Below are 20,882 nucleotides of genomic sequence, written 5' to 3'. Positions count from 1 at the left end.
CAGCTGAATCTGCGAGAGCGCCACCCACAGCTAGGACAGTGTCAGCCCAAAATTTAAATGACCAAGGTGATGAATGCGGAAAGCGAAGGCGTTGTGGCTTAGACCTCTGAGCCAAAGACCCTACCCAAAGTCCCACCCACAAGTCCCGCCCCAAAGCACCGAGGAAATTTATCATGATAATTAAACGAAAATTAGGCTGCAGATTTAACATGGACATTCCCGCTGACAGGTTCCCTTTAAGGCAGGGCTCGACAAACCCAGGCGCCTGGTCTCCAGTGGCGCCTAGAAAATGTTGTCTGGCGCCTAGAAAATGTTGCCTGGTGCTTGAGGAGTTGAGGAGTTGAGAAGAAAAAAAAATACTCTCAATCCAATCCCACCTCCTGCACGGAGTCATCCAATCGGAGGAAGCAGGGACAGTATCGCTCAGGCCGCCTTCTCCACTTTGCTCCGCCCCCTTATGCTCCGGGACTGGACAGGGAGAGTTGGGTTACGGGGGAAGGATCGCTGTGGCCGGGGGCCCGTTCTCATCTCCCGCTACCTGTGTAAGTACATACAAAGGCCGTGCTCCCCGGGGAGACGCCGTGTGTGAGGGGGTCTATATGTACAGCTTGTCAACAAAAAAACGGAACAGGCATTTTTTTTAAAAAATTAGTTTCTTTGATTTTTCTGAGAAAAAAACTGAGAATATAAAAAATTTATAAATGTAATGACATCTATTTATTTTTTTTTAAAAAGCAATTTTTAAAGCATTCGTAAAAATTTAAAAAAAAATGTCAAGAAAAAAACGTAACAACAATTTATCTTTACTTTTCCCTCCAAAAAACATTTAAGGTGAGTATGTTGTTTCATTGATTTAGAAAAGTGTTGTTCCTACAAAAAAGGATCCTGCCAAGGCTGTGGACCACTGGTACTTCAGCTCTAAAATCACAAGGCATGTTCATGGCCACAAAAAGCAAAGTGAAAAACACTAGAATGTTGCCTAAAATCTAAAATATCAAAATATAATATTTATTATCTTTAAAAGTAAAATGTTGTTTATAACGTTTGTAATGTTTTTTTTGTTAAATTAAAAACCAAGTTTGCTTAAAAAAAATTCTGGCTCCTAAATTTTTTGGCTGGCTCCTAGATTCTGAACAACTTTGTCGACCCCTGCTTTAAGGTCTAGTTACACTGTACAATTATTATGACCGAGATTTTCTAAGAACTCTCATTTCATGATAATCATTAAATCTAAACTAGCTACCAATCATCTGACGAATGAGCAAAGTGAAATTATCTTTTGGGCTGCACATAAGATCATCGTTCTCGGCAGCGCATCTTCCTGTGTAAACCAGTACTGTGCTGCCGAGAACAATGGCAGACTACGTGCACTGAACCATTTATTACTGATCGTTCAATGTGCATGTGAAGCTGGGTCAGCCAGTGTAAACAGGTTATTAAATGACCACCGACTGGCAAACATGTTGCATTGTGCAGTGTAAATGCACTCTTAGACACCAATGGGACATTTCTTTTACTTATATGCATTTAAATTTGGCTTTAAAATAACTTTTGCAATGGACTTTCGTTAAAAATTGTGCTCTGTTTGCCTTCTATAGCCTCTGTGTTGCTATGTCTATTGCTGACTGCAGAATGAGTCATCTGAGAGTCTGTCAGTGAGTTTGTTCTGAAAGAAGAGTTTATGATTCTTATTTTCCATCTTCTGAACTCCTCTCAGGTGGCTTATGACCTCAGAGTTGAGCTTAATTGTCATAAATCAGCTAAGAAGAGTTCAGAAGGGAGATAAGTTATAAACTCTTCAGTCAGAACAAGCTCACTGACCAATTCTCACTCTGCATCAAGCAACAGACAAAACAGTACAGCAAGCAAAACTTTTAAGAAATTCAAGTAGAAAAAATATTTTTAGCACAAAATACATGCATTTAAGTAAAAAAATGTCTCTGCCTGTGTTTATATATTTTAAATGGAATCTGTCAGCAGGTTTTACTATGTAATCTGACAGCTCCATGAGGTAGAGACAGAGACCCTGATTCAAGCGATGTATCACTTAGGTTACTGGGTACAGCAGTTATGATAGAGCCACAGTTTTCTCTGCTGCAGATCTAGCAGAGCTTGGAATACTGAGCTCTGTATAACCCCGCCCACACCACTGATTGGCTGCTTTCTGTGTACATTGTATAGTGACAGAGCTGCTAATCAGTGCTGGGGGCGTGGTTGGACTAGAAGGCACGAGGCAGCTAGTCCTGTAGTGATAATCTCCTGCTGATAAAACACTTAATATATTAAAACAGCAAAACACAGTCCAGTAAGTGACACTTCCCTGGAATCAGGGTCTCTGCATCTACGTCATGATGTTCTAAGATTACATAGCAAAATTCTGCTGACTGATTCCCTTCAAGGCTGGGGCGACAGTAAAATTGCAATCCGTGAGACAATAATGAAATAATTTGTATGACAATATGTTTGCTCCTAAGGAATAGTTGAAAATGAAAATTCTAAGAAAAAGGAATTACAATAAACAGAAATAAAGATATCACTTAGTAATAAAGAATAGTAGTAATATGATAAAGGTCTCACGTCAGAGTTTCATGTCCAGGTTCTTTGTATAGGTGAATACACTTTGTGTTTTTTCCTTTGTGTTAGACTCATAAGTAATGAACGTCGCAGTTTTTGGCCACGACTTATCCAGCCCTTAATTGGCCTCTCCTGCCACTTAATGACCTGCCGCCACTTCCACCGCAGGGCCGGTCCCTTAACAATACATTTGCTATCTTATCACAAGGTAAATATGTTTTCCTGCATCATTGAGGAAATGAATGTTTGTGTTTTGCTCTTGTAGGTTCTGTGGATACAATAAATCAGTGCACAGCCCCGATGAAAAAAGACTTCACTTTGGAAATGGTCACTGTAAGTAACGTGATTTATAAGTTCCATTTACCAGCGATTATGTGGGAACAATGTATTCACATTTGTATTCCCTTAGCTGTGGCTGCAGCACGGAGCCATGTGAACCGAGGTAGCACCGCAGCATTACTACATACAGCATGTGACACCTATTGGTAGCATCTCTTACTGCAGTGCCATAGCACGCCATACACCCGCTATCAGCTGCATCACAAGTGTTATTAACAATAAGTCATTAACGTTGATTAAAATACACATTGGGGTTAAAAAGGAAATATAATTTCAATTAAAGGGTTCTAGGTATCGTAGAGTGGTCATGGGATGCCACCAATTCTCTAAACATGGATCTGTGATGCGTCATGCATTCTCCGCTTGTAGACTTACAGAAGTCTTTTTTTAGTACACCTTTCTTTTCATTGACGTCTATTAAAGAATGTGAAACATTGCATCTTTTACTGGGTGGGCAACCATTGACCTTAAGCCTGCTCGGGACTAAGGTAGAGCAGATACCCCCCTTTACTCGCACAAAGTTCGGTCTTTTTTGTGGTAACATGCTGATGCGAAACCTGGATGATAAAGAAACAAGACAGAAGAAGAATCAACGCCTTCGAAATGTGGTGCTGGAGAAGGAAGTTATCAATACCAAGGATGGCAAGAAGAACAAACAGATCAATTTTGGAACAAATCAAGTCAGACATGTCACTCGAAGCAAGGATCACCAATAGGGATGAGCTGACTCTTGGAAGTTCAGGTTGTGATACCTGACCCAAACTTTATTCCAAAGTTCAGTTCGGGTACCAGAACTGTACCCAAACTTGAACCAGAAGCTGAACCCCATTGAAAACAATGGGACCCAGACTTTTGAGCTGGAAAATCTCTCTCTTCCCCCGGAACTTTGAACATTACATCGGACTTCCGGGAGAAGTCGATGTTCAGATTTTAGCACCGGACTCTAACTGTCCGGTATGAACGCCGAACTTTTAAGTTCGTATTTGCTCATCTCTAACCACCAAGCTACGACTTTCCTACTTTGGCCACATCATAGGAAGAGAGCAATCACTGGAGAAGGACATCATGGTCGGAAGAATAGAAGGAACAAGGCGAAGAGGAAGACCAGCAACCCGATGGTTTGATGCTATCAAGATAACGGCAGAGAAGGCCCTGGTGGACCTATCTAGTCTAGTACAAGATCAGACTTCCTACAGATCATTCATCCATCAAGTCATGGCTCAAGATCGAGCAAAAGACCATTAGAAACAAAAAAAAACTCACACACAGGGCATAGCCAGGTATTGCATGGTATCGATCATTTGAATTGATGACAATTATTATTATATTTCCTATGCCCCCAGCTCACTTGGCAATGAAAGTTTCAGACCCGAGATTCTGTTTTTGACACAATGGATGACATTTTTCTTTCAATCTTAAAAGGTTATTTTTCTATCTAAATACAAAGGAATGGAGAATGTCCTGATCATGAATTATAAACTGCAATCATGGAGTTTAGGTAATCGAGAGTGTCCTACCCTGCAGAGGCAAATGTATTGAAAGAATTCGGCACTCTGTTAGAGGCGGAGATGGTGATGATTATTAGACAGTCCAAGGTGTGTAATATTGTAATGTTTCAGACTAACACCATAGACCTTTGTCAGACGTACAGAGTGTACAAGGAATAGGGGAGAAAGGAGTAATGAAAAATATGAAGGTGTGAGGGGTATGGTGACAGCTGTAGGGAGATGCGCCTCACAGCTGATCATGAATGAACTAGACATTCAGCACAACTTTGTCTCTTGCACATGGACTTTAAAGAGTTAATAAACTTTATACAGTTTTTATATATTTTGCAGGAACTTTCATTGCCTGCATTATCAGTGGTAGTCTGGGATCTGACGGATTGCTCGAAAGACCACAAGGAGTATGCAGCTCGGGAGACAGGAGCGCACCGCTGCTACCGAAACGCACAGAGAGCGAAGTGTGCATGTATTAGAAAGCACAACCACATAGCGCGGAGTACGGATTCAATAGAAAGCATGACCTCTATAAGCTATGCTTTCTATTGAATCCCTACTCTGCGTGCTCTCGGGTAGGAGCAGTGGGCTCCTGTCTCCTTAGCTGTGCACTTCTTGGGGGTCTTTAGAACAAATTCACAGCTCTGCAGACAATTAAAGGCATTCTGTCATGTCAAAAATGCTATTAACCTGTAGATTTGGGGTTAATCTGCAGATTAATAGCATTCTGAAGCTGCCCAGTGCCCACACTAAAGGTCCGGCTGCTGGGAGGAAATTAACTTTTTTCCTCCCGGTAGCCTCCGGCTTTCAGTCATAGAGGTGTGGCCAGCGAGGCTTCAGTCAGTCGGTTCTGTACTGATGACTGAAAGCTGGAGGCCGCCGGGCTCACAAAGCAGTGGCTGCACGCTGTCAGAAAGCTATTACCCCTATATCAGCAGGTTAATAGCATTTTTGGACATGACAGGTTCCCTTTAAAGTCTATGCAAAGTATTAAAGAAACTGCTGAAAGTTTAGTTACTCTTTAAGTATGAAGGGTATGGTGTCCAAGATGGTGGTTTGAGAATGCAAATGACCAATATCAGTCCCAGAAGTGTAGCCATGTAGCTGTGAGACATTTTATTGTCCCATTTCCAAAAATTAATTATTTAGATACAGAAATAATAGGACATGTAAAGGCTGAACTCCATTAACTGGATCCCCTTCTCTTTGTAGCCTTAGTGGACCACCTACTCCTTGAACAAATCTTATCTTGGTGTAAATTACAAAATGTGTTCGTAGAAGCCACTAATAAGCGTACACTTATAACTATATAACTACTGTATATACAGTGAATGTATTTATTAAAGATGCTCAGATATTCATATCTGTTATGTCTTACCCCAGGACCTGGGGAGGATTTCGCTTCTCGATGATTCAGTGGACTACGTTCTCATCAGTTTTACATAGTTTCCTTTGAAGTACACAGATTTCACTTCATTAAATCATGACGTAACTTTGCAGTTGATTCATCAGGTTAAATTTGCAAATAGCGCAGCTGTTTTTCAGACTTTACAACCGTACTTTAAGAAATAAAAATAATTTGTTACGAGATTACTATAGTAACTTAAAGGGAACCTGTGACATTGGATAAAACTATTATCCAGGGTGAATCTGCAGGTTAGTAGTATTAGAAAGTTGCCCGGTGTCCGTACTAACAGTGCGGCACCCAGGAGAAAATGAATTTATTTCCTCCCAGGAGCTGCCGGCTTTCAGTCATAGAGATGTGCTGGATCGACTACAGTCATTGCTCACAACACTGTACTGATGCACTACAGAGGCGGCTGTCAGTCAAAGTGCTGGGTGTGTTCCCACAGCCGCCACTGTCAGTGCTGTGAGCTGTCACTCAAACCGCTAGCACCCCCGTGTGACTGAAAGCCGACAGCACCTGGAAGTAATAAAGTTAATTTTCTCCCAAGTGCTGTATTTTCAGTTATAAACTGTGTATGGAGCAGAACAGCTCCGCTCCACCATACTGTTTAGTGGCTGCCGCTGGGTAATGCAGATCAGCTCCTATTCAAATAATAGGAGCTTAATGTCAGCCCCCCACAAGCTGATATTGATGACTTATGCAGAGTAATCAATATCGTTGTAGTGGAAACCCCTTTAAACATATTGTAACATGAGGCTCTATGAAACATAATGAGGCCCCCGCCTCCCTGAAATGTCAGGCTGAATGAGAAGAGTGGAAAGTAAAGAATAGTAACTTGATCACTAATACAGGTCACAAAACCCCTTACATAAAAGCCGGAGGGAGTTGGCAGAATCACTTTTATGGTTGAACATAAAGTTACTTTTGGATCCTGAGATAAGTGGCGCCAACATCAAAGCAATTCATCTTGGCACAGGTAGAGGGCAGTATGGTAGAAATAACACTGTACTGTTCTGCTAATGGACAACCAATCAGTTCATGCCCTTCAGTAATACAGAAATAACAATTAGGATAAGGAGGGAAAGGTTTCCTCTTCTAGGCGGCCTGAATCTCGCATTGTGGTTGCATATACAGTATACCCCTTCTTTTTATCCTTTCCAATCACTCGGTTGAATTTGATGGACATTTGTCATGTTTTATCCATATTAATTATATAACAGGGTTCGGAGCATGGAATGGTGAAAGGGTATACATGGATGATGAATAACAATGAATGATATCATATACCCAATACTAACTAAACTACTAAAATGACACTAGTGGAGTACGTTTTCCAGCTATGGGTTGAAGGCTGTGTGCCCACTATGCGTTTTTCAAGCGTTTTTGCCGCGGAATTTCCGCAGCGAAAATGCTTAAAAAACACTTGGTAATACGTGCCCCATGGTCCCCAATGATAATCCGCATGTGCTTTGCACATGCTGCGGAAATTTCCGCTGCGGATTATCATTGCGGAAATATCTGCAGCATGTCCATTAATTTTGCGGACGCGCCGCCATTGACTTGCATTGAATCACATAATATCCGCATCACTACATGTGCACATGCGGATATTAAGCGATTCAATGCGTGAATGGTACCCGGGTCTGGAGAAGAGGAGACTCTCATCCAGACCCGGGTACCATAGTACCTGTAGTTAAAAAAGAATTAAAAGAAAAAAAAACATTATACTCACGTTCTAATGGCCCCTGGTCTCCTGCACGGTGCGTCCGGTGTCTTGGGCGGCTCGCGGTGGTGTAAAAGGACCTTCCATGACGTAATTTAGTCATGTGACAGGTCAAGCAACCGCTGACGGTCGCTTGACCTGTCACATGACTAAATGACGTCATGAAAGGTCCTTTTACACCACCGCGAGCCGCCCAAGACACCGGACGCACCGGAGAAGGAGACCGGTGGCCATCGGAAGGTGAGTATAATGGGGTTTTTTTTTACCATTTTTATTCTTTTTTTTTAACTAACTTGGTCACACTACTATAAATCCATGCCTGTTGCATGGATTTATATAGTGTGACCAAGTTTTCAAGCACTTTTCCAAGTGATGCTAAAATCGCTTGGAAAAGCGCTTGATAACCCGCATGCAGGAATGCATGTGAAGAACGCTTGACAAACGCTTCTACCTGGTGGGAAAAACGCATGTAAAATCCACATGCGTTTTTCCTGCCAGGGAGCTGCAGAAAAAATGCGGAGCATTTCTGCTTCGTGGGCAGTTAGCCTTACAATATTGCTGTCTAATTGAGAGCACTGTATCTCAACTCTGCTTTTGCTGCAACAGTTGTGTTGGTGGTGTGTCTGCAGAAACTACCACCTTAGTTGTGCATGGGACTGCCACCACAATTGGTAAAATCTAACGCAAAAGACCACCCCAACATGTTTTGCCACTAAAATAACTTCTTCAGGGGTACAAGAGCTTGTAGTCCCTAACGTCCTTCAAAACCTTGTTCTGATACATTGATTGGCCAATTGATCATAGACACTTTATCAGTGTCTGTAAGGCCTCAGTCACACATCCATGTTTAAACACGTATATGAAAAAATCGTACCAGTGTCATCAGTGCTATATGTCAGTGTGTCTTCAGTGTGATATCCGTGTGTTTGTTTTTACCATTGGTGTCATTAGTGTTTTTCACGGATGGATAAAAAAATAAATAAATTCCGAAGCTTCTCCTATACTTCACAATATTAAACCCCGATGCCATCCATGTGCTGAACATGTTTTTCTCAGACCCACAGACTTATATTGGCCCTTGTCATCCGTGCTGCCGGAAAAAAGGTGGACATTTGAATGCCACCATAGATTATAATGGGTACACGTTGTTGTCACATAAGGTGTGGGAAAGACTAAGTGCAACATGAAGGGAAGATCACCCTTCCTACCCTACCGTTCCTATATAGGTTCCACACCTATCGCCGAGCAGGAACCTAAGACCTGGGAGTCCCTAGATATAGGCCCTAGATAGGGAGGGGGAAGGGTGAGCACTGGTCAGGCCCCACTACAAACTAAAGACAACAAGGTAGACAAAAAAAGGGGATAAACTTAGCTTGAACAGACACCAAAGGAGTAACGCCAACTGTCCTCCAAGGGCACCAGAGAAAAAGCTAGCCGACCGCTAGTGCTTCAAGCCTGCACAAAGGTACATAAAAGTAGAACCGGCGATTCCCTGGAGTAAACTGAGTGTTTTTAACTCCCAGGAAAGGATGTGTCAATCAGCAGCAGCAGTGAGGTCACCGCTGGGTCCTAAAGGAAGAAGAATTAAGAAGGCGTCTGTAGTGCCAAGCGCAGTGACCTTCTACAGCCAGATCCAGAGCGAAACAGTTGTACCCGTGAAACAAACGATACAACACAGATGTCAAATGAGGCCTAACATTGTACAAAGAATGTGGTTTAATGTTATAATTTCCAAGGAAGACCATTGTATGTTGCAGTACTGGATCAATGGAGCTTTTTGTGACTGCTGTAACACAACGCAGAACACCTCGGCAATATTGGATGAAGGGCATCACAGTGTTTACATGGTTAGATCCAGCCATAGGTGATGCTACATTTCAAAGTCAATGTGAAGAAGTATTATGTTTTATTTTAGTAAAGATATGAAATCTCAAATTAAATTCAATTTCCAGAATTACACATTGACGGCCAAAGATAGCATTGCTCTAACGTATCCTTCTCCATAACCATTTGCCCAACTTGTACATTCCCGTTACTTCTTCTGATATCTCTTGTTGACAAACGAATGGATTTTTATGTGCGGAGGAACTTTTCAGATTTAATGCTGTTGCCGTTTTATTGGTGAGCCGTGGCAGATTTCCGCCTGTTCGGTAACCATTTGGTACCAATTCATTGACGGAAATGACTTTGGAATTATGCTGAACTAGCTGAAGATTTTGTGAACGCCATAAACAGACGTAAAATGCGGATAAATTGTGTCTCTAGTGAATGGATAAATGACACCAGGAGGCTGATACAGCTGGATGTATAAAATGTCTTACTAATTATATTGCAGAGAAGGCAGAAAAGTCGCGATTACTACATTATGTCATCACATTCTGTCCTCGTTCTCTCTTGTTCATTCTCCTTCTGCTTTAAACTTTGAGTTATTTATCTGAAGCAGTGATTCTAGTTAATTTAAAGGAATCTAATAATTTTACGTATGCAAATGATTTCTCATAAAGAAAGAAAAAATTCACCATTGCCACTAACTGGAGATAGCTAGATTATCAACTATTCTCCCAGCCAAACAGTCATCTATAGACTGATGTTGCAGGTTACTTGAGAATAGGATTTGGCTGACTGCTGAGACCCCCTGATGCACTTTTGGAAGTACCCTAGTCATGTAAATGTGACGCTCACAGCCCTAACCCTGGGAAGATGGGGGACTACTCGGAGCCGGGTCCTATGTTGGGATGCAGCTGTGGCCTGGACCCTTTCCGTGCCCAGGGCCGTTGCATTAAAAAGGGTGGTACGGGCTATCAGGGTTGAATGGTTGCTATCAACTACACCACCTGTGGTACCTGGTGAAGGCCACCAGCGCTGCTGCAGTCCTCTGAGGCGGGATGTTGTGGCAGCCGACATTGATACTACTCCACACAGGCGGAGCAGGGCCTCAGGGCAGAGACAAGGATGGAGAGGGTTGTAGTATAGGAGGTCTGGTGCTATGTGGTGCGGTGCAGTGCCGAAATAAAGAGTCCGGAGGCCATTGGGGTTGACTTCCAGGGTTTTTACTCACGGTGGAGAGTACAGCTGCAAGGCTTCTCCCTGCTCCTCGCGGAGTTCTGCGGTCACCAGGAACGGGGGTCCGACAACCTCCGAGTAATTCAAGTGCTCAATCAGGACCCCACACCAGAGAGTTCCTAGACTTCAGACCGGGTCCTTTCCTGTCTGTGTGTGTGTAGATAGGCCGGGTCTCCCTCTGGACTTTGCTCAGAAAAAGGGTACGGGTGGCAGCTCCGCTCCTTCCTTTACCCGGTGGGATCCTCTGGGCCTGCCAGGCTTCCCTGACTAGGACGTAGAGTAGCAAAGTCAGGTGTCGGGGGCCTTTACCCCTCTTGCAGCCGGAATCCCTCTGACTAGGCCAGAATAGCGAGAACAAGTGGCGTATACCGCTCCGTCTGCATCCCCCTGGAATCCTTTTGCGGTGGAGCTACACTCCTAAGCTCCGGGCCTTCTTGGTCATGGTCCTTGACCGGGTTGAGACATACGTTAACTCCAACCTGCCCCGCGACCCAAGGCCAGGGTATGAGGGCCGTGTCTCCATCCGCTGCAGGTTCACCCAGAAGCCACGTTCAGGGATGGAGATCACAATCAAAGAACCATGAGCCAAGATGGCTGTTTATTAAATATGAAATATTAAGTGTAACTAAATGTGCGTCCTTCACCCTCACCCACTAAATGGTTCCCCCCTATTTTGTGGTTCCCCAGTCTCCCATATACCAGTAGGGGCAGCACCCTAGTGCCTATTAGCCCCCTCTGGTGGGAGAAGTGTGGTGTTGGATGTGGAGGTGGGGTCCTGACCATTGCACCGTTCTTACCTCAAAGGAGGAACACCACACCCCATTGAAGAGGTGCAGCATCCCTGTGGCTGTCGAACCCTCAGGGGCACCACATAAAGGCTCAATAAGGGGTAGGACATTGGTTTATAGGGTAACTGCCTGCAAATGACACTGGCTAGATTACCTTTCTTTATGAAAGAGAGTTAATTTGCAAACTTTTTTTTCCCCATGGAGCATTTTTAATAAAGCTTAAATAATAGCTGACCTTCTAAAGGACAACCAGCAACAGCCAAACTTTATAGGAAATCTGTCAGCAGGCTTTTGCTATATTATCTGACAGCAACATGATATAGGAGCTGACACCCTGATTCCAGCAATGTGTCACTTAGTTTACTGGGTGCAGCAGTTGTGTATGTGTCACATTTTTCTCTACTGCAGATCTAGCAGAGCTCTAAATGCAGCGCTCTGTGTAGCCCCGCCCACATCACTGATTGGCTGCTTTCTGTGTACACTGTATATTGACAAAAAGCTGCAAATCAGTGGTGGGGGCGTGTTTGGACCAGGAGGCACAATACACCTAGTCCTGTAGTGATATTGTCCTGCTGATAAAACACTGAATTTATTGAAACAGTAAAACGAAACCAAGTAAGGGACACATCACTGGAATCAGCCAAATCTTTGTGATGGTTTCAGATTACATAGCAAAAACCTGCTGACTAGTTCCCTTTAAAAGTAGTTTGTCATCCTACACTTCAGGCTAACCACATAGCATTCTAGAGGACTAGTGATGCGTGAGCGTGTTCGTTTAACCCTTTCGCCGAGCACGCTCAGGTGCTTTCCGAGTATCTTGGGCTTGCTCGTATATTAAGTTCAAGTCCCTGCGTCTGCATGATTTGTGACTGTTAGTCAGCCTCAACATATGTGAGGATTTCCTAACAAACAGGCAATTTCTGCATGTGTTGAGGCTGACAGCCATAAATCATGCAGAGGCAGTGACTCGAGCTTAATATACAAGCACACCGAAGATACTTGGAAAGCACCTGAGCGTGCTCGGCGAAAGGGTTAAACGAACACGCTCGCTCATCACTAGTCCTCTACAATGCTATGTAGTTAGCCGGAAGTGTAGGATGACAAACTACTTTTAAAGGGAACCAGTCAGCGAAAACGCACCAGAAACGCATAGGCTGTGTGCCCACGTTGCATTTTTCAAGCGTATATGCTGCGGAATTTCCGCAGCGTAAACGCTTGAAAAACGCATGTATATCCGCACCCCATGTTCCCCAATGGGATTCCGCAAGTTCTATGCACATGCTGCGGATTTTTCCGCAGCGTTTATGCCGCGTTCAAAAATCCGCAGCATGTCATTTAATTTTGCGTTTCCGCAAGCAGAATTGCCTTTGCCCAATGCATAAAAAACGCAAGGCAATTCCGCATGTGGAAAACGCGTGATAAACGCGCGAAAAATGCGCGATAAACGCGTGCGGAATTCCGCATGCGTTTTTCCGGGAGAGGACTTGCATTTATGCAGCAGAAATTTTCTGCTTCATAAATGCAACGTGGGCACATAGCCATAGTGTGCACATAGTCTTAAAGAAAAACTAACAGGTCTGTGAAAGCTAGAATTCTTGCTGGTTAGTAGGTGATCAAATGCTTATTTCATGCAATAAAATGCAATTTAATTATTTAACAGTCATCCAATGTGATTTTCTGTTTTTTATTTTTAGTTTCTGTCTCTCACAGTTGAAGTGTACCTACGATAAAAATTACAGACCTCTCCATTCTTTATAGGTGGGAAAACTTGCAAAATCGGCAGAGTATCAAATACTTATTTTCCCCACTGTATATTTTACCCGTTATATTGATCTACTTTAGACCCACATTAGGCGCTATATATAGTTTTCATTATACAGTATTAATATACCTATGAGTGCTAATGTAGGGGCACATGTGACAGCTTTATTAGCACTATAGATGAGTGGTGAGGAGGAGGCTGCTCTCCACAGATGAGGACACTGCTCTGTTATTTCCAATGCTGGGATGAAGGACAGCGTTCAGTGCTGAGGCAGGTACTAACAGCCAATGAATGTGTAGTGGGCGGGCAGAGGGTGGGGCTGGGGCACATACTAGCAGCCAATGAATGTGTAGTGGGCGGGCAGAGGGTGGGGCTGGGGCACATACTAGCAGCCAATGAACGTGTAGTGGGCGGGCAGAGGGTGGGGCTGGGGCACATACTAACTGCCAATGAATGTGTAGTGGGCGAGTAGAGGGTGGGGCTGGGGCCCATACTAACAGCCAATGAATTTGTAGTGGGCAGGCAGAGGGCAGAGCTGGGGCACATACTAACAGCCAATGAGTGTGTAGTGGGCAGGCAGAGGGTGGGGCTGGGGCACATACTAACAGCCAATGAACATGTAGTGGGCGGGCAGAGGGAGGGACTGGGGCACATACTAACAGCCAATGAATGTGTAGTGGGCGAGTAGAGGCTGGGGCTGGGGCACATACTAACAGCCAATGAATGTGTGGTGGGCGGGCAGAGGGAGGGACTGGGGCACATACTAACAGCCAATGAATGTGTAGTGGGCGGGCAGAGGGAGGGACTGGGGCACATACTAACAGCCAATGAATGTGTAGTGGGCGAGTAGAGGGAGGGACTGGGGCACATACTAACAGCCAATGAATGTGTGGTGGGCGGGCAGAGGGAGGGACTGGGGCACATACTAACAGCCAATGAATGTGTAGTGGGCGGGCAGAGGGTGGGGCTGGGGCACATACTAACAGCCAATGAACATGTAGTGGGCGGGCAGAGGGAGGGACTGGGGCACATACTAACTGCCAATGAATGTGTAGTGGACGAGTAGAGGCTGGGGCTGGGGCACATACTAACAGCCAATGAATGTGTGGTGGGCGGGCAGAGGGAGGGACTGGGGCACATACTAACAGCCAATGAATGTGTAGTGGGCGGGCAGAGGGAGGGACTGGTGCACATACTAACAGCCAATGAATGTGTAGTGGGCGGGCAGAGGGTGGGGCTGGTTCACATACTAACAGCCAATGAATGTGTAGTGGGCTGGCAGAGGGTGGGGCTGGTTCACATACTAACAGCCAATGAACGTGTAGTGGGCGAGTAGAGGCTGGGGCTGGGGCACATACTAACTGCCAATGAATGTGTAGTGGGCGGGCAGAGGGAGGGACTGGGGCACATACTAACAGCCAATAAATGTGTAGTGGGCGAGTAGAGGCTGGGGCACATACTAACTGCCAATGAATGTGTAGTGGACGAGTAGAGGCTGGGGCTGGGGCACATACTAACAGCCAATGAATGTGTAATGGGCGGGCAGAGGGAGGGACTGGGGCACATACTAACAGCCAATGAATGTGTAGTGGGCGGGCAGAGGGTGGGGCTGGGGCACATATTAACAGCCAATGAATGTGTAGTGGGCAGGCAGAGGGTGGGGCTGGTTCACATACTAACAGCCAATGAACGTGTAGTGGGCGAGTAGAGGCTAGGGCTGGGGCACATACTAACTGCCAATGAATGTGTAGTGGGCGGGCAGAGGGAGGGACTGGGGCACATACTAACAGCCAATGAATGTGTAGTGGGCGGGCAAAGGGAGGGGCTGGGGCACATATTAACAGCCAATGAATGTGTAGTGGGCGGGCAGAGGGAGGGACTGGGGCACATACTAACAGCCAATAAATGTGTAGTGGGAGGGCAGAGGGTGGGGCTGGGGCACATACTAACAGCCAATGAATGTGTAGTGGGCGGGCAGAGGGTGGGGCTGGGGCACATACTAGCAGCCAATGAATGTGTAGTGGGCGGGCAGAGGGTGGGGCTGGGGCACATGCTAGCAGCCAATGAATTTGTAGTGGGCAGGCAGAGGGCGGGGCTGGGGCACATACTAACAGCCAATGAGTGTGTAGTGGGCGAGTAGAGGGTGGGGCTGGGGCCCATACTAACAGCCAATGAATTTGTAGTGGGCAGGCAGAGGGCAGAGCTGGGGCACATACTAACAGCCAATGAGTGTGTAGTGGGCGGGCAGAGGGTGGGGCTGGGGCACATACTAGCAGCCAATGAATTTGTAGTGGGCAGGCAGAGGGCAGGGCTGGGGCACATACTAACAGCCAATGAGTGTGTAGTAGGCGAGTAGAGGGAGGGGCTGGGGCACATACTAACAGCCAATGAATGTGTAGTGGGCGGGCAGAGGGTGGGGCTGGGGCACATACTAGCAGCCAATGAATTTGTAGTGGGCAGGCAGAGGGCGGGGCTGGGGCACATACTAACAGCCAATGAGTGTGTAGTGGGCGAGTAGAGGGTGGGGCTGGGGCACATACTAACAGCCAATGAATGTGTAGTGGGCGAGTAGAGGGTGGGGCTGGGGCACATACTAACAGCCAATGAACATGTAGTGGGCGGGCAGAGTGAGGGACTGGGGCACATACTAACTGCCAATGAATGTGTAGTGGACGAGTAGAGGCTGGGGCTGGGGCACATACTAACAGCCAATGAATGTGTGGTGGGCGGGCAGAGGGAGGGACTGGGGCACATACTAACAGCCAATGAATGTGTAGTGGGCGGGCAGAGGGAGGGACTGGGGCACATACTAACAGCCAATGAATGTGTAGTGGGCGAGTAGAGGCTGGGGCTGGGGCACATACTAACAGCCAATGAATGTGTAGTGGGCTGGCAGAGGGTGGGGCTGGTTCACATACTAACAGCCAATGAACGTGTAGTGGGCGAGTAGAGGCTGGGGCTGGGGCACATACTAACTGCCAATGAATGTGTAGTGGGCGGGCAGAGGGAGGGACTGGGGCACATACTAACAGCCAATAAATGTGTAGTGGGAGGGCAGAGGGTGGGGCTGGGGCACATACTAACAGCCAATGAATGTGTAGTGGGCGGGCAGAGGGTGGGGCTGGTTCACATACTAACAGCCAATGAACGTGTAGTGGGCGAGTAGAGGCTGGGGCTGGGGCACATACTAACTGCCAATGAATGTGTAGTGGGCGGGCAGAGGGAGGGACTGGGGCACATACTAACAGCCAATGAATGTGTAGTGGGCGGGCAGAGGGTGGGGCTGGGGCACATATTAACAGCCAATGAATGTGTAGTGGGCAGGCAGAGGGTGGGGCTGGTTCACATACTAACAGCCAATGAACGTGTAGTGGGCGAGTAGAGGCTAGGGCTGGGGCACATACTAACTGCCAATGAATGTGTAGTGGGCGGGCAGAGGGAGGGACTGGGGCACATACTAACAGCCAATAAATGTGTAGTGGGCGGGCAAAGGGAGGGGCTGGGGCACATACTAACAGCCAATGAATGTGTAGTGGGCGGGCAGAGGGTGGGGCTGGTTCACATACTAACAGCCAATGAACGTGTAGTGGGCGGGTATAGAGCAGGGGCTGGGGCGCATACTAACAGCCAATGAATGTGTAGTGGGCAGGCAGAGGGTGGGGCTGGGGCACATACTAACTGCCAATGAATGTGTAGTGGGCTGGACAGAGGGTGGGACTGGACACTGAGGCCAGGGACGGGTTTAGCTTTGGTTGTGAGCTTTGAAAATAAAGCCCAGTAAGCTGCCTGGTCTGGTGGAGCCAGATTTAAACAAGCTGCGTGCTTGAAATAAAGTGAAATTCAGGAGGAACGAAAGGTAGAAACAAAAAACTAAAAGTATAGGGGTGTTGTATATTACAATGCAGCCCTCTTTAAGCATTATTATATGAGTACGATTTGGGTTTGAACTATTTTGCGAAATTGTCAATTTTTGGGCAAGTTTTTGTCCCTGGGAAAAACAGAGAATGACGGAGGTAATGTAGAATTTTCTACACATCAATACAATGTCAGAAATATTGAAGTATTGTGGTCTTGATGGACTGTACCTCTCAGAATTTAATTGCAAAATCGGCATGGTGACCAAGTATTGGAAGGATGATGAACCTCCCCAAACCCAAATTTGCTTGTTTAAATAATCCTTTCGCCATCCATAAATTATTTTAGTCCATGTACTGATTTTCTTTTTTCATTGTTTTTGTTGTGCTGTAGCAGGCTGGATCACACCGTCATTCACTAGGTTTTATAAAGTACTACTGACAGCTTACATGATTATGTCACTCCTGAATTGTACTTTTTATGCTAAGATAAACAAGTATTATTTTGACTGTAAGAATTAGGGGTGTTTGTGTAATTTAATAGTTTCCTGGCTGCCTTTGTAGGGGTAAATGACTGGATCTCACACAATAAGTCTAAAAATTTCTACTTTTCTCTCCTGTGAAAGCTTAAATCCAAGACAGCTTCTGGCTGTAAAAAGACTTTGGCACAAAAACTGCTTTCTAAGCATCGTTTTATCAAATTTGAAAATCTCATAAAAGAAGTGTTTCCACACTTGTGTAACTTGTCGTATTTGATAAGGTGTTTCTGCTTCAAAGTCATTTACGAAAGCAAGTATTTTAACACCTGTAATTGGGAAATAAGTATAAATTATTTTTATACATTAAAGAGTATTTGTCGTTTTATTTTATTTTTTCATAAATCAATAGCACTCGTAACCATAAGAAGCTTTGCAATATTTCTTATTAGACAAATCTGCTTCTTTCTCCTCTTGGACTGATCATTCAAAATTCTCAATTTGCGGGTAAAATCTGTCTTCAGTGAATATAGTTTTCCCTTTACTAAGATGGGAGATGACAATTGGTGCTCATAAAGTTCTATGGAGAACTGTAACTTGCAAGAGAATGTCTGTATCTTCCTCTAGCTCCTCCCCTCTCCTTAGAAACTTATATGCACCAATCACCATCTCAGTAATAGGAAAATGTCTTCAGTGCAGACAGATTTTACCCCTGAATTGAGACTGAAAGATCAATCTAGGAGATGGAAAATTCTCTGATAAAGATATATAAAAAAGTTGATTTTTTTCATGTGCGCCATTGATTTATTAAATAAGAACTAACATGACGGTTACTCTTTAAGTCGTAACTTCTGTAGATGTTCCATGCTAGAAAAAATAAGAGTTCAAAATGACATCGATGTTGTTTCCAATAGCAAAATGCCATGCAAATTGATAGCAAATAGTTATTTTTTTTTCATTGGACAACACTAGCTTGCATTATTCAGATATTCAGTATTGTGCAATCCTTTTGCACAGGTGTGAAAAAAAAGCTCCAAAGTAAAAATTGTTTTAAAAATAGAATGTTAATGGTATATTTTTATTAAGTAGTAAAATGCTAAGTGAACAAGGGAAATTTTAATGAAATTAATATATATAGTGTGACCACAATTTACCTTCAAAACAGCATCAATTCTCGTAGGTGCACAGTTTTTGAAAGAACTCAGCAGGGAGGTTGTTCCAAACATCTTGGAGAACTAACCACAGATCTGTGGATGTCGCTTGTGCAAATCCTTCTGTCTCTTCCTGTAATTTAATACAGACTCAATGATGATGAGATCAGGGCTCTGTGGGGGCCATATTATCACTTCCAGGACTCCTTGTCTTTCTTTACACTGAAGATATTTCTTAATGTTCTTGGTTGCATGTTTGGGGTCATTGCCTTGCTGCAGAATAAATTTGGAGCCAATCAAACTGCTCCCTAATGGTATTGCATGATGGATAAGTATCTGATTTGATGTAGATTTCTCTTGTGTTCATTCACTTTGTATTGTGTTAATTGATAAAAATAAACTATGAACACTTCTATTTTTATAGCATTCCTACTTCATAGCATTTCTTCCTCACCTGCCTAAAACTGTTGCACAGTACTGTATATTTGAAAATGTTAAAACTATGTTCAGCTTCACACGTAATCTTCCCCCCTTCTTTCAGTGTTAGGGATAACAGGAAGAAAGGAGGCTTTAGACTTTGAGAGGAAATAAGTGCAATATAAAAACAGTGCTGAAATATAAGCAGTGAATCCTGGATACACAGAGACCTCACATTCAGCCTATATTACTAGGAGAGACACTCCCACAAGAGAAAAATCTTAAAATTGGATCAGGATGCAAATTATTTATCAGGGGATCTGGAAATAAATGAAGGAATGCCTTCACAGAAGTGGTACAACTAATAAAAATTATTATCATTTTCATTCCCTGAATATTTTCTGATATGATTATCCAATATCAAACTCACAAGTTTAATTCTATATCCGATAAATAAGACTATACCCGTGACTGTAAATTAGCAGATATTAACTCTTGGCCCCATTCAGCCCACAAACTGCCCACGATTCTTATTTTATTCATGTGTTAGTTCAGAGAGGACCTGTCACTTGCCATAAATATGTTTATTTTCTTACGTAGTGTAAATGCTACTGTTCTCCTAAATCTTGCATTGCTTAATTTTTGCGTTCCTGCGCTTCTCTGCTCTTGAGATTTGGCCCCATCTTCTTTATATATCAATCTTGTAGTTTAGTCAAGTGGGTGTGGTCCTCAAGAAACCCCCCACAGGAAAGGGTTGAGGACCAATCTCAGTTGACTGAAAACACTAGATTTACATACAGGCAAGAGAGGTTCCATATGTCATGAATGGACAATTGCAGGGAAAAAAATAGTAAAATTATGCCAGATTCTAGAGAACAGCAACATTTAAAAAAAAAAAAATTACGGTACATATTTATGGTAAGATACAGTGTTTCTATAATGTCAAGTATCTCAATCACATATTTCAGATTCTTGTGGTCTGAAAAACTTGACCCCTTTTGATAAGATGATCACTGGAGGACCATTTTAAAGAGGTTGTCCACTACTAGGACAACCCCTTCTCATACCCCATGTTTGGCCCCAATAAAATAAAAAGCTTATACTCCCCTCCCGTGCCGGCATCATTCCAGTGGTGTTCGTACTCGCTCTCCCCGGAGCTCTTGTGTGGTTGTAGTGACACGTGATACCCGGCGCCCAATCAGCACTGGCATCACTGTCCCCGCCTTTTAAGGTTTTGAACATGAAGAGCAAGTCTGGGCTGCAGCTAATCTCTGACTTCCTATTCATGTTCCATTCGTACAAAGGCAGGGACAGTGACGCCAGCCCTGATTGGACGCCGAGGTCACGTGTCACCACAACCAGGACCGCGAATGCCGGCATGGGAGGTGAGTATAAGCTTTTTTATTTTATCTGGGCCAGCATGGGGTATGAGAAGGGTTTGTCCTAGTAGTGGACAACCCCTTTAACTCAAAAACGGATTACCCAAAAAGGACTGAACTTGCCATATTTCCTACAGAGGAAACTTTTGTTAGGTGTTTGTTTTTTCTTCTTCTTCTATGTATTAAGTTTCATACATTCGATAGAAGACAAGGCTTCATCTTACTGCCCAATGACATGAAGTTCCCCGTAGAATCAGGAAATATCAAAATGATAAAGTGAGATGATTGACAGGAAGGTTAAAAGCTAGACAGAATCCATCCAGTGTTAGATATTTTTAAGTCATTTGCTTGTGCACTTTTTCCATATCATTCAAATGCTAAATTCTCAATTAGTATTTTGTTCCCAGAAGTCTTCGTCTTTCAATATAAATACTTTTTTTTTCTATTTC

General features: G+C 44.2%; 1 protein-coding gene across 2 annotated transcripts in view; it reads left to right on the top strand.

Moving 5' to 3' along the window:
* The window catches only part of EPHA3 (EPH receptor A3), a 532,047-nt gene that overhangs the window by 423,079 nt on the left and 88,086 nt on the right, over window positions 1-20,882 (top strand). For both annotated transcript variants that reach the window (XM_073668198.1, XM_073668189.1), the window contains exon 9: window positions 2,840-2,907. In XM_073668198.1, coding sequence (XP_073524299.1) covers window positions 2,840-2,907 — 68 coding nt within the window. The remainder of the gene's footprint in view (window positions 1-2,839; window positions 2,908-20,882) is intronic.

Source organism: Phyllobates terribilis, unplaced genomic scaffold, assembly GCF_046119375.1.
Source record: "Phyllobates terribilis strain yellow unplaced genomic scaffold, ASM4611937v1 Scaffold_2__4_contigs__length_985480577, whole genome shotgun sequence".
NCBI lineage: Eukaryota > Metazoa > Chordata > Amphibia > Anura > Dendrobatidae > Phyllobates > Phyllobates terribilis.
The sequence above is the reverse complement of the archived record's forward strand: the minus strand, read 5'-3'. Positions and strand labels throughout refer to the sequence as shown.